At 36.1% G+C, this 27,669-nt stretch overlaps 1 protein-coding gene across 1 annotated transcript in view; it reads right to left on the bottom strand.

The window, feature by feature from the left end:
- The window catches only part of DPY19L4 (dpy-19 like 4), a 112,998-nt gene that overhangs the window by 3,783 nt on the left and 81,546 nt on the right, over positions 1–27,669 (bottom strand). Inside the window, 8 exon segments of the mRNA XM_037803183.1 lie at positions 7,532–7,690; positions 11,345–11,477; positions 14,609–14,691; positions 15,967–16,023; positions 17,888–18,008; positions 19,290–19,409; positions 20,131–20,224; positions 20,227–20,288. Coding sequence (XP_037659111.1) covers positions 7,532–7,690; positions 11,345–11,477; positions 14,609–14,691; positions 15,967–16,023; positions 17,888–18,008; positions 19,290–19,409; positions 20,131–20,224; positions 20,227–20,288 — 829 coding nt within the window.

Below are 27,669 nucleotides of genomic sequence, written 5' to 3'. Positions count from 1 at the left end.
TGTAGTATATAGTTTGTAATAGGTATATAGTTCTTCCCTATATGCCTCTCTATTATTAACTTCTAATTGTATTGTCATACATTTGTTCTGGTTCATGAAGTGCTTTCTAGTATTTGTACAGTTGATCATGGACATTGCCCACCATAGGATTCAGTTTTATACATTTCCATCTTTTGACCTCCAACTTTCCTTCTGGTGACATATATGACTCTGAGCTTCCCCTTTCCACCTCATTCACACACCATTCGGCGCTGTTAGTTATTCTCACATCTTGCTACCAACACCCCTGTTCATTTCCAAACATTTAAGTTCATCCTAATTGAACATTCTGCTCATACTAAGCAAGAGCATCTACATTTCTTCCACAAGGCAGGAGGGAGAGTCATAGAAGGTAGAGAGACAAAAGAAAGAGGAAACAAAAAAATGACAGCTAGGAAGCAGCAAAAGGAAAAATAACCTTAAATCAAAGTAGAATAAAGAATCAGACAATACCACCAATGTCAAGTGTCTAACATGCCTCCCCTATCCCCCCCTCTTATCTGCATTCACCTTGGTATATCACCTTTGTTACACTAAAGGAAGCACAATACAATGATTCTATTAGTTATAGTCTCTAGTTTATGCTGATTGCATCCCTCCCCCAATGCCTCCCCACTTTTAACACCTTGCAAGGTTGCCATTTGCTTGTTCTCCCTCGTAAAAGAACATATTTGTACATTTTATCACAATTGTTGAATACTCGAGATTTCACCAAGTTACACAGTCCCAGTCTTCATCTTTCCTCCTTTCTTGTGGTGTCTCACATGCTCCCCACCTTCCTCTCTCAACCGTATTCATAGTTACCTTTGTTCAGTGTACTTACATTGTTGTGCTACCATCTCCCAAAATTGTGTTCCAAACCACACACTCCTGTCTTCTATCACCCTGTAGTGCTCCCTTTAGTATTTCCTGTAGGGCAGGTGTCTTGTTCACAAAGTCTCTCATTGTCTGTTTGTCAGAAAATATTTTGAGCTCTCCCTCATATTTGAAGGACAGCTTTGCTGGATACAAGATTCTTGGTTGGTGGTTTTTCTCTTTCAGTATCTGAAATATATCACACCACTTCCTTCTTGCCTCCATGGTTTCTGCTGAGAGATCCGCACATAGTCTTATTAAGCTTCCTTTGTATGTAATGGATCGCTTTTCTCTTGCTGCTTTCAGGATTCTCTTTGTCTTTGACATTTGATAATCTGATTATTAAGTGTCTTGGCGTAGGCCTATTCATATCTCTTCTGTTTGGAGTACGCTGTGCTTCTTGGATCTGTAATTTTATGTCTTTCATAAGAGATGGGAAATTTTCATTGATTATTTCCTCTATTATTGCTTCTGCCCCCTTTCCCTTCTCTTCTCCTTCTGGGACACCAATGATACATACATTATTGTACTTTGTTTCATCCTTGAGTTCCCAGAGACGTTGCTCATATTTTTTCATTCTTTTCTCCATCTGCTCCTTTGCATGTAGACTTTCAGGTGTTTTGTTCTCCAGTTCCTGGGTGTTTTCTTCTGCCTCTTGAGATCTGTTGTTGTATGTTTCCATTGTGTCTTTCATCTCTTGTGTTGTGCCTTTCATTTCCATAGATTCTACTAGTAGGTTTTTCGAACTTTTGATTTCTGCCATATACATGTCCAGTTCTTCCTTTACAGCCTCTATCTCTTTTGCAATATCTTCTCTAAACTTTTTGAATTGATTTAGCATTAGTTGTTTAAATTCCTGTATCTCAGTTGAAGTGTATGTTTGTTCCTTTGACTGGGCCATAACTTTGTTTTCCTTAGTGTAGGCTGTAATTTTCTGTTGTCTAGGCATGGCTTCCTTGGTTATCCAAATCAGGTTTTCTCAGACCAGAACAGGCTCAGGTCCCAGAGGGAAGAAATATTCAGTATCTGGTTTCCCTGCGGGTGTGTCTTAGAAAATTGCTCCACCCTTTGATGCCTCGGGTCACTGTGCTTTTCTGCCCAGCAGGTGACGCCTGTTAGCCTATAATTCTTGACTGGTGTGAGGAGGTATGGCCGAGTTCCCCCAGGCTCTGGGGTCTGGTTCTGAATGGAAAGGGCCCCACCCCTTTCCTCCTAGAGAAGACAAACCCCTCGGGTGGAGGTCATTAGCATTTCAATGGTCTCGCTCTCTGCTTGTGGTGTCTCCACCCTTCCCAGAGTCACAGCCCTGGAAACTGAAAATGACTGGGGCTTTCTCCACTGAGCCAAAAAAGAAACAGATAGTCCCCTTCAGACCCAGCCCAAGGCAACCCTCCGGCTCTCCCAGGTCAGTCGTCACCCAAAGCCTCTGTCTGTTTTTTGGGGCTGCGTACCTGTAGTGAGCAGTTCACACTCACTACTTAAAACCCCAGTTGGAGCTCAGCTGAGCTGTATTTGTTTGCTGGGAGAGAGCTTCTCTGTGGCACCACGCAGCTCCGCAGCTTGGGCTATGGGGGAGGGGGTCTCCCGACCTGGTTCCGCAGGTTTTACTTACAGATTTTATGCTGTGTTTCTCGGGCATTCCTCCCAATTCAGGTTGGTGTATGATGAATGGATGGTCTCGTTTGTCCCCCCGCAGTTATTCTGGATTATTTACTAGTTGTTTCTGGTTTTTTGTAGTTGTTCCAGGGGGACTACTTAGCTTCCACTCCTCTCTATGCCGCCATCTTGCCCGAGTCTATATGTCATGTTATATTCTTAATGTATATTCGAACTCTTCTCCTTGTATAAAATTGACTCACAGTCATCTAGTAAGCAAGTAAGTTTTTGTGACTTATCCAGTGCAAACCTTTACACTCTCACCTAATGGTGTTAATGAAGATAGCTTGAAGGGCTTTTTACAATAAAACACTGAATATTATTCTATTGCCTAGGAATGATGCCAGAGAACCAGCTGTAAGAGTAGAAGTGTGGATCAGCTTAACTCTGTTCCTAGCATGACGAGACAAAAGAAGTAACCTGATTTTTAAAATGGAGCAGAAAGGTAGGTGGACCTGTGCCAAGCACTGAGTAAAAAGGCTCCAGATCCTAGGTACTAATACAGCAGTAATTACTGAGTATCTGATGTTTAACAAAATTCCATTTTGTCACCAAGAAACCAAAGATCACAGCTATCATGTACAACATGCAGCAATCACCCTGCCTTGGGTGCCGGTGCTGAGCACACCGGGGAGACACCGCTGCCGCTGCTGTGTGAGAGACAACCCGTCTGCAGACGAGACACTTGTGCCGATGAGTCCCTTCCCCCTGCCACCTCCCAGGCTCCAGACAGAGAAAACAGCGGCACAGAGAGGAATAGAAGTTAGTTTGTCCCCCCAGAGCAACTATAAACAACCAGGAACAACTAGTAAAAAGATCTGGAATAACTGCTGCGAGAAGACCATGACTGTCCACACGCTGTGTAGCAATCTGGCTTGGGAGATTGCAGCATAAAATATGTAAGCAAAAACTGTGGCTCCAATCTGAGAGCCCCTCCCTCAGAGCAGCCTGAACTATAAAACCTCACTGTGATAGAGAGGAGCACTCTCTGAACAAGTGAATATACCTCAGCCCAGCTCCAACTGGGGTTTTAATGTTAACTGCTCAATACAAACTATGAATCCCCAACAAACAGAGGCTTTTGGTGACAACTGACCTTGGAGAGCCAGGGGACGTATCTGTCTCAGGATGGGGAGCCCAAAGGATCGGGTGCTATCTCTGCCCAATGGGTGAATCTGCAGGCAACATACTGACCCTGAAAGGGAGATTTCTTTCCCTTTCTCTCTCTCACAACCTGGGCGGCTCAGTGGGGAAAGTCTCAGCTGCTTTCAGTTTGCAGTGCTTTGCAGTAAAGAAAGCCTCAGCCATTTTAAGCTGGTAGCACTCTGCCCCAGACAAGGGTGGAAACAGCAGAGTCAGAGAAACAAAGAATCGATTTATATGCAAATGACCTCTCTCTAGGGGGCATATCTTCCCCAAGAGGAAGAAGGCGGTGCCAAGCTCTACTACCCGCCTTCCATTCTGAAACAGACTCCAGAGCCTGGGGGAAAAAAGCCATGGGCCACACCTCTTTACACCAGTCTGGAGTGACAGGCTGACAGGTGCCACTTGCTGGGCAGAAAAGCACAGGGTGTGTCAATCCTCTAAGACACACCCTCAGAGAAACCGCATACTGAATATTTCTTCCTTCTGAGACCTGAGCCTGTTATGGTCTGGGAAAATCTGACTGGGGTAACCAAGGAAACCAGATGCCCAGATAACAGAAAACTACAACCTACACGAAGGTTATGGCCCAGTCAAAGAAACAAACTTACACTTTAACGGAGATACAGGAATTTAAACAACTAAAGCTAAATCAATTCAAAAAGTTTAGGGAAGATATGGCAAAAGAGATAAAGGCTATAAAGAAAACACTGGGCGTACATAAGGCAGAAATTGAAAGTTTGAAAAAACAACGGACAGAATCTATGGAAATGAAAGGCACAACACAAGAGACATAATGGAAACATACAACAGCAGATCTTAAGAGGCAGAAGAAAACACTCAGGAACTGGAGAACAAGACACCTGAAAGCCTACACAAAAGAACAAATAGAGAAAAGAATGGAAAAATATGAGCAATGTCTCCGGGAACTTAAGGACAAAACAAAATGCAATATGCATGTGTCATGGGTGTCCCAGAAGGAGAAGAGAAGAGAAAAGGGGCAGAAGCAATGATAGAGGAAATAATCAATGAAAATTTCCCATCTTAAATGAAAGATATAAATTACAGATCCAGGAAGAGCAGCATTACCCCAAACAGAATAGATCTGAATAGGCTGACACCAACACACTTAATAATCAGATTATCAAACATCAAAGACAAAGAGAGAATACTGAAAGCAGCAAGAGAAAAAACGATCCATCACATACAAAGGAAACTTAATAAGACTATGTGTGGATTTCTCAGTAGAAACCATGAAGGCAAGAAGGAAGTGGTGTGATATATTTAAGATACTGAAAGAGAAAAACTGCCAACCAAGAATCCTATACCCAGCAAAACTGTCCTTCAAATATAAGGGAGAGTTTAAAATATTCTCTGACAAACAGACAATGACAGAGTTTGTGAACAAGATATCTGCTCTACAGGAAATACTAAAGGGAGCACTATAGACGGATAGGAAAAGACAGGAGTGAGAGGTTTGGAACACAATTTTGGGTGATAATAGCACAACAATGTAAGTACACTTAACAAAGATAACTATGAATATGGTTGAAAGAGGAAGGTTAGGAGCATGTGGAACACCAGAAGAAAAGAGGAAAGATAAAGACTGGGACTGTATAACTCAGTGAAACCTAGAGTGTTCAACAATTGTGATAAAATGTACAAATAATGTTTTTTCTGAGGGAGAACAAACGAATGTCAACCTTGCAAGGTGTTAAAAATACAGTGGTATTGGAGGAAAAATACAATCAATGTAAACTAGAGACTATAATTAACAGAAACATTGTATTATGCTTCCTTTAATGTAACAAAGGCAATATACCAAGACTAAATGCATATAAGAGGGGGGCATAAGGGAGGGGTATGGGACTCTTGGCATTGGTAATGTTGTCTGACTCTTTATTCTACTTTAGTTTAAGGTTATCTTTCCTTTTGTTGCTTCCTAGCTGTCATGTTTTTTTTTTTCTCTTTCTTTTTTCTTTTTCTTTTTCCTCTCTGCCTTCTCTGACTCTTCCTCCTGCTTTGTGGAAGAAATGAAGATGTCCTTATACAGATAGTGGTGAGGGTGGTGAATACATAAATATATGACTATACAGGGAACCACCGATTGTTTACCTAGGATGGAATGTATGGAGTGTGAACAAAACCATCTTAAAAAAAAATGGGTTGATGAAGAAACCCTGAGGGCAATATACTGAGTGAAATAAGCCAGACACATAAGGACAAATACTGCAGGGTCTCACTGATAGAACTAATTATAATATGTAAACTCATAGACAAGAAACATAAGATACCAGGATATAAAAGAGGCTAAAGAATGGGGAGCGGTTGCTTATTATGAGCACAGTGTTCAAACTAGGTTGAACTTAAATGTTTGGAAATGAACAGAGGTGACGGTAGCACGTGGTGAGAATAACTAACAGTGCTGAATGGTCTGTGAATGTGGTGGAAAGGGGAAGCTCAGAGTCACGTATGTCACCAGAAGGAAGTTGGAAGTTAAAAGATGGAAACGTGTAAAACAGCTAACCTTGTGGTGGGCAATGTCTGTGATTAACTGTACAAACATTAGAAATCTCTTTCATGAACCAGAACAAATGTATGACACTACAAGTAGAAGATAATAATAGAGGGGCATATAGGAAAAAAATATATATACCTATTGCAAACTACATACTACAGTTAGTAGTATTTCAAAGTTCTTTCACAAACAGTAACAAATGTACTATACCAATACTATGAGTCAACAACAGAGGGAGGGTGGTTAGGGGTATGGGCATATTGGAGAATCCTTTTTTTTTTTTTTTTTTGTCTTTATTTCTTTTCTGAAGTAATGAAAATATGCTAAAAATTGAAAAAAAAAATTAAATGTGGTGATGGATACACATCTGCATGATGTTACCAGGGGCAACTGATTGTACACTTTGGATCTTTGGATAATTGTATGGTATATGAACAATCACAATTTTAAAAATGTGATAATAAAAAAAATACATGCAGCATAAAACAGAATCAATTTATATTACAAGACTAAGGGGTCACAAAGAAAGAGAAAAGTAGAAATCACAAAAACTCATTTCTCACCTCCAAACTGGTCCAGGGGTGATAAGATAAGAGCTATGATTATTTGGGAAGGGAGAAAAAAACATCTTGGCTGCAACCTGAGTAGCGTATGTACTCCATCCTAGAATGACCTACTAAAAATTTCCCAAGGTTCCCTACCCCCAACTTTCTCAGGAGGCAAAGCATCCATACCAGAAAACACTAATTATCAGATACACAAATCTCCCTGTCAGTCCTTGTAGTTGCCAGATACACAGTATATATGCTGCAGGCTGAGAAGTAATGAAGCCTGGTAAAATAGCTGAAATAAATAAGGAAATTAAGATTCAGCTAAATCCAAACAACTAGAGTGGCTTTTATTGTAGGTAATAGGGACTCACAGAACAGGTACTATGTCAATTTAGTAAGCAATTTTTCCAAATGTGTATCAAACTATTGACAATTTCTCAACATAAGAATATAGTAAAATGCAGCAGCTTATCTTAATTATAATGAGTAAAAATAAAATCATCATGTAAATCAAATTATGTCATCTTTTGTTATAAATGTGAAACAAGCACAAAGACAGGCAATGAATAAGGAATCCAGGTATGGGTAAAATGAATTCTCTTTTGTAAAAATGCCCAACTTTTCTTTTGTACATTGAAAAAATACTTTAAACTACTTTAATAAGCTCCTCTTATTATTACAGAATTTTAATTATATTCTTCAGTTCTAAAAATAAAGTTGAAATAAAGTCATTTTCTTAAAAAAAAAGTTTATCAAAATTGTTACTTACATGGCCATTTGCAATGTCTAATAAATCTTTAACCCTACAGCCTCTCATGGTTCCCACCTCATTGCAGATAGCATCCTCTATAATTAGGTAATTAGCTTTGTAGGATGTCAGTATTTTATAAATATCTTCAGCAGATCTCTTTGAATAGATTTGATAGATCTGAAAGGATATAATAAAAAACAGTGATTTTAAAAGACATTTAAAACTTCTGTTAATCAAAACTACACATCGAGTCTACTATGTTCTTAGTATTGGATGCTATCTGTGGAAAATAAAAATACTCACTAAGAATTGATTGCTGCCCTCAGGAAGCTGATACTCAAGTTTCATAGTTGGGTGAAGACTAAATATAATGTGGTATGTAATTAAATTCTAAATTGTGTAGTACAATTAGGACCACAAGCATATAAAATATGTAATGCATATAGATATAGACTAGAAGGGAACATTGGAAATTTTAAAAATTGTTTGAGGACACTAGCATAATAGGTAAATTTAGTTCTTTTTAAGAATTTACTAAGATCTTTGATCTTTGTATACTGACAAAAACTTGTGTATTACAAGAGTTCAAAGGTGAAGATCACCTGTTCAGAAATAAATTTTCCAAGTTTATTTAAATGATGTACATTTAAGTTTCTCAAGACTGTCCTTTCTAGGTTCTACAGAACATAGAAAATTAAGTACTTACTATTTATTTTCTGAGGAAACACTAATAGTCTACTTGGGATGAAATTAATACATAAAAAAATCAAAGACCATAAATATAAATAGGATTAAGGGTATTTTCATGGTTAAAATATTTTAAACATTTCATTGTTATATGTAGAATAAATGGTAATTAACGTAGATTTAGCAACCACTGATAATCTAATGGGAGGAACATCTAAAGAGATGGATTTCTTAAAATCTGCCCCACAGAACATTAACTACTCTTGTATGGTGCTCCATACAAGACACAGTAGGAGATGCCTGCACCAAAGTAAGGTCTGACTTTAGATGTAAAATCTTTAAAAATGCATTATTTAAAGAATGTGGTAATCAAATTTGGAACAATGAACTACAAACACTAAAAATTAGTTCTAATAATTCTATAAAGCACTGGAAAAATGACAAGTTTTACCAGACCTCAATTTTTTAATCTTCAAACGAGAAGAAATGGGATGGATGACTTTTGGTTACGCTTTTCCAGTACTAAAATTTCAATAAACTAAAACTTTCATCAAGGAAATGAAATTCACATAGTTTATCCCCAAGAAGCCCATTATTATTCATTTTCCACAAATATTTTTGCAAGTACTTTTGTACTCTTTCATTCTTTCCAATTAGAAAAGACTTGTTCAATAAATAAAACTGAAATATGAACAAAAACAATAATTTGCTAAGAGAAAAAAACACCTGCATATTTTCAAACTGTAGTTTTATAATAATATGTTTTGGATTGTTCATAACTCTACATATCTGGATTATCATATCTTACCCTAGAAAAATGACAAATATAACTATTTTTTGCATATGTGTAAGCCCAAAATGCCTTTTATATATTATCTTTAATCTTTTAAAACAGCTTTTAAGATATAATTCATATACCATACAATTCAACCAATATAATTCAATGGCTTTTAGTATATTCAGAGTTGTGCATCCACCACCATAATCAATTTTAAATCCTTTCCATTACCCCAAAAAAGAAACCTCACACCTCTTAACCATTACCCCTGAAATCCTACAACATTTCCAGCCCTAGGCAACCACTAATCCACTTTCTGTCTCTGTAAATTTGCCTATGCTCAACATTTAATATAAATGGAGTCATACAAAATGGAGTCCTTTGTGACTGGCTTCCTTCATTTAGCATAGTGATTTCAAAGTTCACCCATGTTGTACCATGTATTAGTACTCCATTCCTTTTTTTTTTTATTGTGGAATATAACATATTTACATAGAAGTGATAACTTTCCAAGTACAATTTAACCAGTAGTTAGAGAGCAAATTTCAAAGAATGTTATGGATTACAGTTCCACAGTTTCAGTTATTTCCTTATGTGAAATACAACATATACACAAAAAGGTGATAACTTTCAAAGTTAGTTATCAAAGATAAACAAAGATAAGTCTCATACTATGAATTACAGTGTCTTATTTACATGATATGGTCCCATTTACGAAGTCTGATTTGGATTTTAATTTAACAACAAATTTATTCAGTACCTGTTATGTACTAGGCACCACAGAGAAAGACAAAGTCTTGAAAAAAACATTGTTCTCATTCTCAGCCAAGTTACATAAAACTTAAACTCTAAAATGTTCACATTTAATTAGAACCTAATTAGAACTGTATCCTAACTACAAAGTAATTCTGATATTCCATATTAGAAAATAGACCAATCAAAAGAAAACAAAGGAAAGAAATACCATGTCATAGACTTGGCTGTTTTCAGTCCACAAAATATAAAGGCCAGGAATAGGTTATATATATTCTGACTAAGTGATTGTATTTTTCAAAGTGCAGAAAGTACTAATTAGAGTTGGTTATTGTCTCTCAGGTAGATCACTCAGATATATCTCCTCATGATCTTGCCCCAACTCCAATCTTTCTCTCTGCTGCCATCGTAATTAACTCTCTCAAACAGATCTAATGATTCCACCAGCAGATTTATTAAAGGTCTCTGATGACTCTTGACTGCCTAAAAGGTGAAGCCTAAATGGCATTCCAGGTCCTCTAGAATTTGACCTCATTTTATTTTCTAATCTCAGGGTCACACAAATTTCCTGGCTCATGTTACTTGTTTAGCCTGGAATCAAACAAGTTTCTACTCATCCTTTAAAGCCCAGCTCCAGGGAATGCCCTTTATAAAGATTTCTTGGGTATTTTTAGCAGAATCGATTGCTCCTGCTTTTGAATTCCCCTTTATACTCTGTATGTGTATTATATATTGTGTATACATACAATTACAATTTAATAGCACATAACAACATACTAGCTGAAATTTAAATTTTACTGTTTCCGACACAGAGCATTATCTCATTTAATTCTCATGACTAGGAGGTGAGAACTATTTCCAGATTCAGTAACTTACTCAAGGTCACAGAGTCAGTAGTACATGGCAGGGCTAGAATTTGAATCCAGGCATCCTAATTCAGTCTGCATTCCAAACTTCTATATTGCTATACTTCATCCTTAGCTTGGACTATAATTTTAAAAATATATGAAATTCTCTCCAACTGAAAACTAGAATAGTTGAAACTCAGGTTCTGTTGGTTATTACCTTGAGATATTAAATTACTACTTAAATCCATACCAAACATTCAAAATAATATATTCTCTGAATAACAATTAATTAGATACCATCATAATGTTATACTGAGTTAATAACATTCCATATTTAAAAAGAAACAGTGTTTTATAAGCAATAATAGAATTTCAGTTTTGAAAGACAGTGTGTCATGTCACTGATAACTTCCTTAAATAATTTGATTAAGAACAATGATATTTTCAAAAGAATGTTTCCCTTTGTGAAATATTTACACATCAGTTCCCTTCATACTTTGTGGACAATTAAACGTTATTTCTCCTAGAAATGTATCAACACCATTCATAAAACAAAGAACTTAATATTTTAATTTGGCTTTCCTTTTAGATAAATGTATATACAGCACTTTAAAAACTGAAGCTAATCAATCTTTATCTTCTAAAATCAGTTGGTTTTTCCTAGCTATCTCTGCAACACATGGGAACATACGCATCACTCCAGCACTATACTAAAATACAGAGTGCTATAAAAAACATACAAATGTAGAACATAAAATGCCTTACATTTTCATTTCTCTTGAGAAGGTCATCATCATTGTAAAGAGGCAAACTTGTCACCATCCATCCAGTGCATAATTTAATCACACCCATTAACTGTGGACTCCCAGCAAACACAGCTGCAACTGGAGCTTGACTTCTGCAAAGAACCATAAAGATATACACACTGAAAAGGCGATTATACTATTTAGATCAATGATTTATATCAACTCTGAAATACCAGGCAACTTACAACCAAACATTGTGTGTTGGTTTGTATAACTTATGTCCCCCAGAAAAAGTCATATTCTTTAATGCAATCTTATGGGGGCAGATGTATTAGTGTGGATTAGGTTGGAACCTGTTGGTTCAGTACTTCCATGAAGATGTGACCCACCCAACTGTAGGTGATAACTCTGATTGGATAATTTCCATGGAGGTGTGGCCATGCCCATTCAGCATGGGGCTTGATTAATTCCCTGGAGCTCTATAAAAGTTCAGATAGGAAGAGCTCACAGCTAGCTGTAGCTGAGACAGACATTTTGAAGACAGCTGTTGGAAGCTGATACAGGCATTTTGGAGAACGCCACTTTGAGACTCAACCTGGGAGCAAGCTGACACCAGCCACATGCCTTCCTAGATAACACAGATTTTCTGGACGCCATTGGCCATCCTTCAGTAAAGGTACCCAATTGTTGATGTGTTACCATAGACACTTTATGGCCTTAAGACTGTAACTGTGTAACCAAATAAGCCCCCCTTTATAAAAGCCAATCCGTTTCTGGCATTTTGCATTCAAGCAGCATTAGCAAACCAGAACACATTGTAAGTTGCAACATCAATTTTCATTCATTTTACTTATGGCTACATTAAAAAAATTTGAACACCTACTATGTGCCAGGCACTGCTTTGAGTGCTGGAGCTATAGGGGGGGAAAAGGGACAAAGTCTGCTCTCAAGAGGGAGTAGGAAGAGACAATAAACAATAAACACAGATATAGTTTGGTGATAATAATGCCATTAAAAAATGAGGGAATAGAATGTCAGGAAGATATTATTTTAGATAGAGTAGTCAGGTCAGTAGTGACACTGTGAATTCTCAAATTCATGTTTTGTAAATATTTTAACTACCATAAGCCCCTCCTTCAAATCCATTTACCCTCTGCTCCTTCCCAATCTTTACCCATATTTGTCTCCAGATAACTCTGGTAGGATTTTACTACTCAGAACCATGATCCAAAGTCCCAGACAGATGCCACTAAGAGGGCAGGAAACCTTCAAGCAAGTCCCAAAAGGCTGCTCTAATGATTTCACTTATTTAATTCACTTACTGTACTCAGCATTCAGTCTACCTACTATGTGCTCAGTATAGTGCCAGGCTCTGTAAATAAAGAAATAACAGCACCAGCACATGGTCACTGTCCTCAAGAAATACCCAGTAAAGTGGGGAAAAAGACAAGCAAAAGAATAATTACATACATAAAATATGAATACCCAAATGTACAATAGTTTAGGCCTTTGCCATGTCTTTAAAGCATTATTGTGGTAAACACATATAGAGACGTAACTTCCTCTTTTGCTAATGACAACACAAGATTGTGTAATCAGTGCTCCACAATGGTAAATGTAATGCTGAAATGTAAAGAAATCTTGTAGGCTATGTCCAAATCCACAAAAGTATTAATTGGCATTAGTTAGGGTGATATAAAGGAAATAATTTTTAATCATAAAAAGGGTTATCTTTACACCCCACAAAATTTGTACAGTCAGACCTATCCTCACTTCTATATATCTCTATTCTATAAACCTATTCCTCATTTCCAGAACATTTTTTTGTCTTTCTTTTCCACATTTTCCTAATCTTTTTTGATAGTGTTTCATTCTTTTTCATGTTTAGTTTTTTCTTTTATGTCTTTAATTATTTTAATTTAGTTATTTCATATATTTATTCCATGGAGTGGGATGATTGCAAAAAATGGCTGCAATAATTCCTTCCCTTGTATTCCATATTCTGGAGGGAAAGCTGAGCTTGGTCATGTGACTTGCTTGGCCATCGGACAATAGCAAACTTAATGCAAGTAAAAACTTAAAACATGCTTGACATTATGACTTTCCCTCTCTTGCTGTTCTTGAGAACTCAATACAACCACTAACTTGTGAACAAGCCCTGGCTAACACGCGGCCAAGAAAATTCCATACCCTCAGCTGACACCTCAGACATGTGAGAGAGGCCATATCGGACTACCCAGCTTTAGCTTAGCTTGCCTATACCCAAAGAATAAGAATCTTCCCCACTCCCTTAACCTTCAAAATTGTGAGAAATAAATGTTTATTGTTCGTAAGCCATGAAATTTTGCAGTGGTCTGTTGCACAGCAACAACTAACAAACAACTTTTATTATAAAAAATTGTTACTGTCATAAACAACAGTTGATTCTTGCTATGTTGGATTGTTTCCTCATTTGTCTTATAATTTTAGAGCTCCCTGTCATGAAGCTTTATTTATGGAATCCTAAGTAACCTGGTTTGAGGGCGTTATCAAATACCCCAAACCAGCCAAGGACCAATTTTCTTGCTTATTTCTTGATCTGAGGTTTCCTGGATTAAATAAGCATAATTTCAAACCCCCAATCCATGTGAATTCAGGTCCATTGTTACAAATTCAGAGGGCAGACTTATTTTTTTTAACCAAGAGAGATACACTTTCTTATTTTTCTGTACTACTTGGTAGATACTTTGCTAGCCCATCCTTTCATTGATAGTATAGCCCTTTGAGGGTGCCTGAGTTAGGTTGATGTATGTTAGGGGAAGGGGGGGGGGTTTCAAATGTAACTCCCTACTTCCATAGACCCAAAGCCATATCCCCTGTCCTGGATGAGAATTAAAACCCAAATCTCTTGGTTACCAGGACTAACAATCCACCCCTCATCCATCTCCAAGCTAGGGCAAAGGCAGCATCCTTTCAATTATCTAAATAAAAGACTATTTGTTCTTTTTTATTCCACATTTCTTAGGAGTTGATGACAGGAGAGTTTCAAGGTTACTAGACTGCTGCATTGCCAAAAATGGAAGTCCCAAATCCTGAATTTATCAGCACTATATTTTCAAGCCCACAGAGTTTAATAAGAAAATTAGGATTATAAATTATAATCAAAAATTAAATATCCCTTAAAAATAGGGTATAATTCCTGAGTTTTAAGAGAAAGCATTAACTTATTATTTTCCCTGAATCCATTAGATAGCATATGATGATTAATTAACAGTTTAACAGTCTTGGGCTGTTCAATTCTTACCTTATCCAGGTCATAAGTTCCACTGTATCTGGGTCATAGAATTCTTGTAGTTCCAGTAATTCTGACATTAATCTTGGAAAAAACTAAAATACAAAACAAACCCCCCAAAACGTGTGTATAAGTAATTAGAAAGTTTAAAACTGTTCAGAGTATTTCAAAAGACTAACTTAAACAGTATTACTTTATTCTCATGGAAAAAAAATATCATGGATCTCTGCTTTCTTTCAGTGACCTGCTCAGTCTCCTCAATCCAAATAATCTATTGTATGGTTATAATTCACTGCTGTGCCAGTTTGAATGTATTGTGTCCCCCAAACGCCATTATCTTTGATGTAGTCTTGTGGGACAGACGTTTTGGTGCTGATTAGATTTGCTTGGACTGTGCCCCACCCAGCTGTGGGTGATGACTCTGATGAGATATTCCCATGGAGACATGGCCCCACCCATTCAGGGTGGGCCTTGATCAGTGGAGCCATATAAATGAGCTGACTCAAAGAGAAGGAACTCAGTGCAGCTGTGAGTGACATTTTGAAGAGGAGCTACAGCCAAGAGGGACACTTTGAAGAAAGCACAGGAGCTGCAGATGAGAGGCAGTTTGAAGATGGCCGTTGAAAGCAGACTCTTGCTCCGGAGAAGGTAAGAGAAGACAAATACCCCAAGTGCAACTAAGAGTGACATTTTTGAGGAACTGCAGCCTAGAGAGGAACGTCCTGGGAGAAAGCCATTTTGAAACCAGAACTTTGGAGCAGATGTCAGCCACATGCCTTCCCAGCTAACAGAGGTTTTCCGGACGCCATTGGCCATCCTCCAGTGAAGGTACCCAATTACTGATGTGTTACCTTGGATACTTTATGGCCTTAAGACTGTAACTGTGTAACCAAATAAACTCCCTTTTATAAAAGCCAATCCATCTCTGGTGTTTTGCATTCCTGCGGCATTAGCAAACTAGAACAACTGCCTAGGCTCAATAAATATTTTTAACATTACTAAGCAACGAACCATCAGTTGTATATTTCTCACACACACACACTTGAAAAGTTTTTTTTTAAGTTTCAATCAACTAATTTACAGGTTTACTGACAGCTTCATGTCACATTATACAAGCCAGAGAATTCATATCATTTTATAGATATTGAATATTTGGAGTTACCTATCTCCAGCAATTTCCTTTGCCAATTATAAATTGAATTAACAACAGCAATAGGCTAGAGAATTTCAACAAGCATTAGTAAGAATATTATACTATACATATTTTGTTAGAAGAGTGTCTAAATATAAGTTTCCTTCCTACACATATAAATTCATTACTACCTTGTAGATAATGTACATTTTAATAATGTAAAAAATTGCTTTCTTACCTCCTTCCATAAGCTAAAACCTATTATAGTGGGCACAGCCATGCTCAAAATAAGAGCCTAAAATATTAAAGCAAAAAGGATTATGGATATGTATATTTCAGAATGCACTTCAGAGGTAGTACACAATGACTCTATGACCAATCACAAATAATACAATTCACATATTCTTATAGTCATAATAATTTCAGTCAGAGAAACAAAAAGCTCAGCTTGGAACCTAGTTTATGGTACGAGATGAATGAAGCCTAAAGAGTTTCAAACATATGAAGCTGGAAATAAAACAATACATGTATATTTGCTGTATGAACTTAAAGCAGAACATAAAAAAGGTAATGCTCATAGTAATATTTCAAATAAGGAGTCAGTATTTGACAATGAAGAGCTTACAAATATACTGATCTGCTACCTAAAAAGCTTACAACCCCCCAAAAGACAATGAATTAACACAGAAAAAATAGCTAATATATATCAATAATAGGTTAAAAAAAAGAATGCATAAATTCCTTTGGGAATAAGGCTCACAAAATATTTTGTGACTATTATTAAAAATAATTCATCTTCTTCCTGTCAAAACCTGTTTTTCCTATCATCCCATGTAAGTTGGTGATTCCATGATTCACAAAGTCATGCAAACCTGAAACCTAGGAGACATCTATGTATTTTCCCTCTTCCTCATTCCCCCCATATTTAATCAAACACCAAGCCTTACTAATCTTCTTTTCTAATTTTTTCACTCCAGTATACCACAGTATTAATCAACCAGGCTTTGGAGTCAGAAAAACCTGGATGCGATTCACAGTTTCCACATTTAAACAAGCTTTATGATCTCAGGCAAGTTATTTAATTAATTTAAGCCTTAGTTTCTTTGCTTTTAGAATAGAGACAATAAAAATTAGCTAACATATTCTTTGTAAGCATTGAATAACATGTGAAATGCTTCTAGATAGCACCTGACACACAGTGAGCACTCAATAAATTGAAGCTTTTGCCACTTCCATTCACCATTGGCCGGTATCTGGGTAACAGCCTGCTTCCTGGCTCTAGTCTGTCACCCTCAAGCCTAGCCTTCCCAGAACTGTAAGAGTAATCTAACAGAAAATGTAAGTCTGACTTTCTCACTTCCCTGCATAAAAACTTCAATGTCTTCCTATTGCCTATAGGATAAGGCCAAGCTTCACAGCATGACACACAATGGCTTCCATGACCTAACCTCCCTCTACTTCTCCAGTCTCATTTCCCCCAGCCTCACACTTTATTCACCAACACAACTAAATATACCATGCTTTTTCTTTGCCTGTTTTTATTCCCTTTGATTACATCTGACCACTGCCTACCTCTATCTTCACTCCTTCTTCCATGAATACAGTTTCTTTCCCTTCCTTTAACTAATAACTCACCATCTTTCAAATCTCAGATTGGAAAGTCTTCCTTGAATATCTAAAAAATATGAAATAAGCAGCCCTTCTCTATGTTCCAACAGCAACCTATGAAAACTTCTCATCTGTTTTTATGCACAGGAAATTATAATCTACTTGACAAAATTAATCGTGTTTTTATCTGTACATTCCAAACACCTAACACAGTATCAGCATGGTGTAGATTTTTCATACACATGGAAAACATAACACAGCTCTAAATTGAAGCAAAAAAGATATAAAAAATTAATTCTTGGTGGCCTGTCACATTACTGATCCACTTGCATTTTTACATTTTATTTTTTAAGTTGTCTGCATTGAATGTATTACTTTTATAAGAAATCATAAAAATTGTCTTTCATATGGTCTTTTTTCCTACTTGTAAGTCGAAATGTGGTTTATTCATACTATTTTAATTGTATTCAATGTGGTTTACATTTATTAGCATTTGATTGTATATAACTGGAAGGGAAACAAATACTTGACACAAAATTACAATGACTCACCAACAATACTGGGTGTACAGTTCTTAATCGAAGCCACTTGAAAAGTGTCATCCAAAGTTCAGGAGAACATACACCAAATGCAGCTAACATGCACACATAAGGAGTCCAGAGGTATTTCAAGCTGGAAAAAAACAAAAGGAGTCACACACAAGATATTCTATGATCATTGTTATCTGATTTCTCTTTTTTGAGTTCCTTTCCATTACCCACAAAAATACTAAAATATTAAGGGAGAATGAAAATGTTTTAGCCTCTAATATCCAGCAAAAGATTATTATTCAGTTATTAAATAATCAAGAAGATGTGGATTACAAAATGAGGATGAAATAAAAGCATTCATACTGATGAGAGTATAGTAAAATTATATTCTTAGGGAGAATATGAACTATTAAAGCTTTTTTTCAGAAGGCAATTTGACAGAACCCATAAAAATTTTAAATACCCTAAAATAGACAATCCTGTTTCTAGTAATCTAGCCTACAAAAATATTAGCACAAGTGTACAAAGAAATACATCAAGGGTTTCAACTGCAGCATGCTGTTTTAATAGCAAACAAATTGAAAACAACCTAAGTTTCCCCCAATAGGTAATGATTAAATAAATTATTATGGAACACAAAAAAGCAAAATGTAAAATTTATGCATAGTGTTACCTTAGTATTTTGGTTTGTTGAACATTAAATGAGGCCACACGTGTACTTTATAAGGTCTCATTTGTCATTTAAAGGCAGTAAAAGTAATGAAGTAAGGGAAAGATGAAAGAAAAAATAACTATCCCAAAACCCTTAATATGAATGAAAGGCCCTCTTGCATACTCACTGCACTTCAGCCATATTGAGCTTATTTTTGTCCCTCCTGACAATATGCCATGTGCCTACCTACCACAGGGCCTTTGCACATGCTATTCCCTCTGCCTGGAATACATGCCTCTTCTGTTCACTTAGTTCTCTTCTACTCATTCTTCAGGTCTCAACTCAAGCATCTACTCCTTAGAAGAGCCTTTCTGATCTCAAATCAAATTCCATCTTTATATGATCTCAGGGCATCATTTACCTTTCCTTCATTTATTAAAGTTATAATTTTACTTTCATGTGATTAACATCTGTCACCTCCAATAGATCATAAGTTACAATAAGGTTAGAGGCAGTGTCCACTTTTGCTCATTTCCAGCACCTACCACAATGCTTGGCCCTTGGAAGGCATTCAGTAGGTTTTGAATGAATGAATAAGTAAATGCTAGCTCACTGTACTAAAAACACCTTGGAAATTACAGTTACATTAAGAAAGTTTGTAGGGTTTGGGTTTTTATAAAGCTTTATAAATATATTCTTGAGAGTATCTACTTATTATCACTAGAAAGGACAATTCCTTGGTAAAACAAAACGATCAAATAAAGTACTCACCCTTCTATAATCATTGCAAGAGAACCCAATAAAATAGTGTGAATTACATGATAAATTATTTCTGGCCTTTCTCCAATTCGTCCATCTTCAAGAGTAACAGTTACTTTCATGGAGTTACCACTATAGAAAGATAACATGTTTTCAATATTTTGAAAAAATACATTTTAAAAAACAAAGATACATTGTTTATCACCTTTGAAGGTCATATCTGAAATTTTGCTACTAGGCAAATCCTAACTTGTATATCTCCAAGTCTTGGCAAATAGCTTTTAGAACATGAATTCAGACAATTGACTTTGTGAAGACTACATATGAAAATTCAGGAAATAGAATAAAAAAGGAAATTTTTAGGTTCCCATTTTCAAGATCAATTAACATTCAACTAGTGATTGCTAATTCAATATAATTAAATTATAATTTGAATAACTAAGTCCCTAAAAATGAAGATGTTACATACAACCTCCTTTCAAATATGATAAAATTTTATAATTAAAAAAAATAACCTGTACTACCAGCTACATTTAAATTAAATAGAAGAAATTGTTCTTATGTTGAGTTGAAATCTGAATAAATTAGCAAACATATCAGTAAAAGTTTAACTCATTTCTTGAATATTACTCCTATATTAAGTCTGGATATTACGTATTTAGGCGTATAAAACTTAATTTGAATTTTACCTGGTTAACAACTTATAATGATATTTTACATATCTATGAAGAGAGAATGGAATTAGAAGCATCAAAAGAAATATAAAAATATTGGAAGGAAATTAAAACTAAGTATTTTACAAATTTCCATAGTATACTAATTAGAAATGTGATTGATTCTCCTAGGTACTTACTTAATTCTCCTGAAAATAACTTGCATCATAGAAACAAAACAAATAATTAAAACTGAAATATAGAAAGGTAATAAAGAAGACTGTGTCAATCGCAAAAAAAATCTTGAGATGGTGCCTGCAGGGATTCTTGACAGAGGAGCCAATTCATTGTAAAATTCCTAAAAAAGACAAAAAATATTAAATTAAAAATTACAGGTGTTTTAAACTACTAAATATAAAAGTATTCTTTATCTCAGTAAAAGTAGAAAACAAAACATATCTCCTAAATCCATTCACTTTGAGGATAACAACACGGTTCTGTCCTTTAAAAATGAAGATGATAGTTTTAGTAATTCTCCTCAATAAAGCACACGCTTTCATCAAAACCGCCCAATTAATGTAAAACTGCTTTTCACTACCAAGTAATGTGACCATCTCTAAAATCTATTTTCATCTGAAAGATAATAAAAAATTCTGGTGTCCAACCACTGTATCTGCACTGTCCTATATGGTAGCTTATGTGTGACTATCGAACACCTGACATGTGGCCAATCAGAATTGAAATGTACTTTAAGTTCAAAACACACACCAGATTTCAAATAAAAACAAAAATTGAAAAGGGAAGGAAAAAAGAATGTAATATATGTCTTTAACAATTTTACATTGTTTACACATTACAATGATAATAGTTTGGATACACTGGATTAAATAAAATAAATATATAAATAAGATTAATTTCACTTGTTTCTTTTTTAAATGTGGCTACTAGAAAATGTATAATGACTTATGTGGCTAACATATTATTATTGCTCAGCACTACTTTATACTGACAAATGTAGCTCAACCAAGAACAATTTTAAAAAAGCAGTATCTAGTTATTAAAACAGAAGGTAAAAAGGTCCTTTCTAAGAAAACTATGATCAACAAGACTTGTAGTTATAGGTATTTTAATCTATGTCCTCACTTCTGATCCATCTCTAACTTCCATTTTATCCCCAGTCTCCATCCCTGGGGAAGGAGGTTTTAGATGGAATGATATTTAGGAGTGCCCACGGATAAGAGAATGACTATTATACAAATCACTGTGTGTGATGGTTAGGTTCATGTGTCAACTTGGCCAGGTGATGGTACCCAGGTGTCTAGTCAAGCAAGCACTGGCCTAACCATTACTGCAAGGACATTTGTAGCTGGTTAATAAACCAGAAGCTCGTTTATTAATCATCAGTCAATTGGCTACAGCTGTGGCTGATTACATCAACAAAGGACATGTCTTCCACAATGAGAGAATGTAATCAGCTGGATTTAATCCTATCAGGCGAAGATTTTTAAGCAAGACAGATAAAGAACCTTCATTTCTTCTTTGGCTAGCCAGCAAAGTGTTTCCTGAGGAGTTCATCAGAGTTGCCAGTTTCACTGCCTGAGGAGTTTCATTGATCACGTTCATCGGAGTTGCCAGTTTGCTCCCTGCCCTATGTAATCTGGACTCGTGCATCCCCACAGTTGTGTGAGACACTTTTATAAAGTCTTTTATTTAGATATCTCTTGTTGATTCTGTTTCCCCAGAGAACCCTAACTAATACACCGGGTTTAGAAAAAAAAGTTAAAGTTTAACAAAGTGTCAAACAACAATACAGAAGTGACATCACCAATATGGTAGAGTGAGACACTCCAGTGTTCTATTCTCCCAGAGAATCTTTAGACCATTAGCAAAGACTGTCAGAACCATCTTTCTCAGAGCACAAAAAAACTGTTAAATGGTTGCTGTAACTGGAAAGTCAAACCAAGAAAAAGACAACTCAAAAATGGTAAAACAAAAACAAAAAAACAAAACAAGAAAAAAACCATCGTGGCACCATTGTTAGCCCTTCTTCCACCCCCTACAGAGCCCCACTAAGGAGCTGGGGGAAAATGCAGAAGTGTTGGACTTCCTCACCTGGATTGTTGCTGATGTTCTCACAAACACTGAGGACTGGTGATTTAGTATCCCGAGCCCCCTATCCTGGGACTTGCCCTTATGAAACTCATTACTACAAAGGAGAGGTTAAACCTGCTTATAACTGTACCTAAAGTCTCCCCCTGAGTGCCTCTTTGTTGCTCTGGTGCAGAGACAGCCTGTGCTTATCCATGCAGGTCCCTGGTCCCAGTTCCAGAGGGAGCAGAGTAATCCCTCTGTGCATACTGGGGTACATGTACATCTGTGTCAATCTATCTGGTGAGAGCTGAAGAACTGAACCAGGACAGTGGTCTCTGGCTCACTGTCCCCAACCTGGCTATGCATGCAGAAGCAGCCTGGGGGCAGATAAATCAGTTTAAGAAATAATCAAATAACAGCAGCCTGAGGCAAAGGATTTCTGGCTATGAGATTTACAAATAGAGTGCCCAGAACAGGAAAGAAAGACTATTGCAAAGGGAGAAGTGTGGGCATTATGAGCCACATAATCTGAGGAATTCTTAAGGCCATGAGTGCACGCCCAGAACTTGTGCTCAGAAAGGACAAAGCAGACCCTACATTTTCACACTGAGCTGTTCTTCAGTATTAATGTTGGGAGGGTTAAGCTCTTGAAAGACAGCACCAGCCAACACAGAGCCAATCTACAAAGACTGTGAGAGGCGTTTCATTGTGTGTTTGTGTTAGCTCCTGGCATTGAAGGAAATCTCATGTAACCAGCTGGATATAAACTTAAAGAACAGAGAGAAAGGGGCAGAAAGAATATTCGAAGGAATAATGGTTGAGAACTTTCCTAATTTAACATAAGACATTATTCTACATATTGAAGAAGCTCAATGAACTCCCAAGAGAATGAACTCAAAGAAACCCATATATAGACAAATAACAATTAAACTCTCAAATGCATAAGACAAAGAAAATTCTGAAAGTAAAGCATTTTGGGAGTCTCAATAAGATTAAGTGCTGCTTTCTCATCAGAAACCATGGAGGTAAAAAGGCAGTGGGACAATACATTCAAAGTGCTGAAAGAAAATAAATACCAAACAGCAGTATCACTGTGTCAGAGAGGATGCCATCAAAGTATCTTTTTTTTTTCTACTTGTATCCCTCTGTTTATTTTTTTAGAAGTTTTATTCACATACCATATATTCCCTCCTATGTAAACAATCAATGCTTTCCTGTATAATCACTATGAATTCACCACCACTATCTATATGATTACATCTCCATTTCTTCCACAAAGAAAGAGGAAGAGGAAAAAAAGGAAAAAATAAAAAAGGAAAAGAAAGAGAAAAAAATAACAAAAAGAATGAAAGAAAAAATAAAATTAAAATAAAATGAAACACAATAAGAAGGTCAGACAACAAAACCAATGCCAAGAATCCCATACCCCTCCCTTATATCCCCCTCTTATAGATATTTAGCTTTGGTCTATTACTTTTGTTACAATTAATGGAATTAATGGAAGCATATTACATGTCACTGTTAATATGGACTCTAGTTTGCACTGATTGTATTTTTCCCCCAGACCATCACATTTTCAACACCTTGCAAAGTTGACATTCATTTGCTCTCCCTCATGTAAAAACGTTCTTATATTTGTACATTTAATTACAATCATTGACCACTCTAGGTTTCACTAAGTCATACTGTCCCAGCCTTTATCTTCTATCTTTCCTTCTGGTGTCCTACGTGCTCCTAACCTTCCTCTTTCAACCATACTCTCAATCACCTTTGTCCAGTGTACTTACAATATTGTGCTACCATCACCCATTATCATAGTGTTTCTGGATCTACACAATCAATCTTGTTGAACATTCTGTACTCCTTCAGCCTCAAATGCCCAATTTTTACCCTCTTTCTATCTCCTGATCTCTTCAGTTCTACACTCTTCTCCAAACCTCTCTCCCCTGCTTTTCCTATCTGTCTGTAGCATTCCCTTTAGTATTTCTTATAGAGGAGGTCTCCTGTTCATGAACTCTCTCAGTGTCTGTTTATCTGTAAATATTTTAAACTCCCTCTCATTTTTGAAGGACAGTTTTGCTGGATATAGGATTCTTGGTTGGCAGTTTTTCTCTTTCAATATCTTGAATATATCATACCACTGCCTTCTCACCTCCACGATTTCTACTGAGAAACATGCCCTTAGTTGTACTGAGTTTCCCTTGTATGTGATGGATTGCTTTTCTCTGGCTGCTTTCAGTATTCTCTCTGTCTCTGGCATTCAACAATCTGATTAGAAAGTGTCTTCGAGTAGGTCTATTTGGATCAATTCTGTTTGGGGTACACTGTGCTTCTTGGACCCGAAATTTTATGTCTTTCATAAGAGTTGGGAAACTTTCATTGATTATCTCCTTAGTTCAAGGTTAAGGGGAAAGTCACTGGAAAGGCCAATTATGGAAGTATATTATAGTTGTATTAAGGATGGTTAGGTTTATCTCAAGAGGCATGTTTTGGCTCAAACATCTCTGGACATACCTCCAAAAAGAATGATATGCTAATCTAGGCTTCAAAGGTTCTTCCACATCACTAAAGCTATAATGAATACATTTCCCAGGGCAACCCCAGTGTTGATCACAACATTTGGCATTATGGGCCGGATAGTAGCAGAGAATCCAAAATTAGGTTAGTGATTCCCATAACCAAATGTATATAACCAGGTACCGCCATTTTATGAGCTGGAATATCCCAGTAGTTGTTCCTAATATATCAGAATTGTGAAATCCTTACATTGAGCAAACAGCTTGTCCTTTTTATACTTTATTTTTATACTTTTTTAATACTGTTTATACTTTAATCTGGTAATTTCACTGTTAACTGAAAAGTCAAGTATTTCTATAATCAGAAATTATTCCTCACAAATGAGTTGGTTACATTTCTGTAGGGAGTGGTAGAAGAACTTACACAATGAAGAGGTGTAAAGTAACATTTTTGGGAAAAATAAACCAAACTATAATCTGAATGAATCTCATCTATCAGTTATGATGCAGGAAAATAATTCTAGAGTACTACTGGCTAATAGTGTTGACCAGTTTAGGGACGTCTATGGCTAAAAAAAAAAGGGGGGGGGGTATTGGGCATTATCAGACAAGAACTTGGCAGCAAATAATAAACACACCCGCACACACATATATCCACATTACCCTTGAGCAAAACCTACTTTATCTGGTATTCAAATCGAAGAAAGAATTCTGAAAGCCTTAAAAAGAGAAAAGCAACCAATTAAAAAATTACAAATGGTTTCTATAATGGGATAGACTTTAAAAGTTACGAAACCTCAGAACTGAAAAAAGTCTAAAATGCCTATTTCTGAAGTCCTTACAAGTATGAAGTAAGTAAAGACTATGGCTACAATGTACTTTTATATATAAAATATTAGAATAATAAAAATAAGAAGCATCTGTTGGAGGGTTTGGGGAGAAAAGATCAACAACAGCAGCAAACATTTATTGAGTTCTCATTAGCGTGTTTATCTTCACAACAACCCTATTATTATACTCATTTTACAGATGAGGAAACTGAGACGTAAGAGGTTAAGGGACTTGTGCAAAGTTTAAAAATTTGCTTATACTGTAGCGGAGATTTGAATCCAGACAAGAACAGACTTCAGGGTATTAAAAACAAACAAACAAAAAACTAAAGCACCTAGTAAAGGAAATGAAAACTGGGATGATATGAGATTATTCAAAGCAATAAATTCAAGGATTACACACTGTGCTGGTTTGAATCTGTCATCTACCCCATAAAAAGACTATGTTCTTGAGCTATGGAAGCAAGAAGCTGAAAGCAATAAAACTAAGAAGAGAAGGGAGAGACCAACAGACACCACCATGTGCTTTGCCATGTGGCAGGGAATCCAAGGATTGCCAGCAACTGGTCTTTAGGAAGAAAGAATTGACTTGATGATGCCTTAATTTGGACATTCTCATGGCCTCAAACTAGAAGCAAGGAGGACCCACAGGAACCAAGAGAAGGTAAGAGAGATCTTTGGATAGAAATGCCCCAAGAGAAACTAGCAGATTGTTGAGAGAAGCTGAGATATGTAATCCACAGTTTGCCCCCAGGAGAAGCTAAGAGAGAAGCTAAGACAGAAGCCCAGAGACATTTTGGAGAAAGCCACGGAAACCAGAAGCTAAACCTGGGAGAGGACCAGCACACTCTGGCCATGTGCCTTCCCATGTGACAGAGGAAACCTGGAGGCCATTGGCCTTTCTTCAAAGAAGGTATCTTCCTGTTGATGCCATAACTGGGACATTTTCATGGCCTTAGAACTGTAAATTTGTGAACTAATAAACCCCCTTGTAAAAGCCAGTCCAATTCTGGAATATTGCATTCTGGCAGCTTTAGCAAATTGAAACAGGATCTTATACAATTCTTGTTAAGCTTATTCTTAGAGTTTGTTGTTGGTTTTGATGCTGTTGTAAATTGGGTCCCTTCTATTTTATCCTCTAATGGTTGTTGTTTTTATATGACAGCAACTGATTTCCGTGTACTACTATTGTACCCTGACACATACACTTAATAAATATTTTGTTTGTAACCTTTTTTTCAAATGAGTCTCAAGTGTTTTCCAATTATACAATTATATCATCTACAAATAATGATCATTTTATTTCCTCTTTTCCAATTTTCATATGTCTTAGTTGTTTTCTTTTTGGTTGCTTTGGTTAGTACCTACAAGCAATGTCAAATTAGAATGGTAGGAGCAGACAGCCCAGGCTAGTTTCAGACTTGAATGAAAACATATCTGCTCTTCTCCACTAAACATTTTGTGGACTTGTGTGTGTATATACACATGCACATGTTTTAGTCATTTTAAGTAAATATCTATTTACACTTACCTTTTTAAGATTGTTAAAAGTGAAAAATTAACGTTAAAATGTTTTCACAGTCAGCATCTATCAAAGTGATCCTTTTAAACCACCCTTGTATTACTAGCATAAACTTCATTTAATCAAGATGCAATATTCTTTTATTGCATGCATGGATTCTGTTGGCTAAATATATTTTATTAGGATTTTTTCAGAAATATTTAAGTGAGATTGATCTTTAGATTTCTTTTCCAGCATTGTCTTTTATGGGTTGGATATGAAGATTCAAGACAATATTTTCTCCTTAAAGTAATGGACAAGGTCTATTATATGTTACATGTAGGAACAGTTCAAAATCATACAAAAATAATCTATAGAGTTTGTAGAATTTCCCTGTAAATGCATCTGGGCCTGGCACTTTGGGATGGGGAGGAACCCTTTGACAATTTCCTTTATTTCATTTATGAAAAATAATGTGTTCATGTTTTAGTATCTATCTTGGGATCAGTTTTAGTAAATTATCTTTTCCTAGAAAATTAACCATTCCAGGTTGTAGAGTTTACTGCTTAGTTTTCTGGTTTTGTTGTTTAATTTTGGATTTATTGTATTATCATGTGTACTTAAAATGAGAGTTAATTCTCTTTTCAGAATACAAATACTTATCTAGCAATTAGATTTACGTGATTTTAAGTTTTATATATCCTTATTTATGCTTATCCATCTGATAAAAATAAAATTAATGGAGTTGAATAAAGTTTCTTACTACTAAAAAAAAAAAAGTCTATGTTCTTTTAATCCATT

The sequence above is a fragment of the Choloepus didactylus genome, chromosome 14, assembly GCF_015220235.1.
Source record: "Choloepus didactylus isolate mChoDid1 chromosome 14, mChoDid1.pri, whole genome shotgun sequence".
Classification (NCBI taxonomy): Eukaryota; Metazoa; Chordata; class Mammalia; order Pilosa; family Megalonychidae; genus Choloepus; species Choloepus didactylus.
The sequence above is the reverse complement of the archived record's forward strand: the minus strand, read 5'-3'. Positions and strand labels throughout refer to the sequence as shown.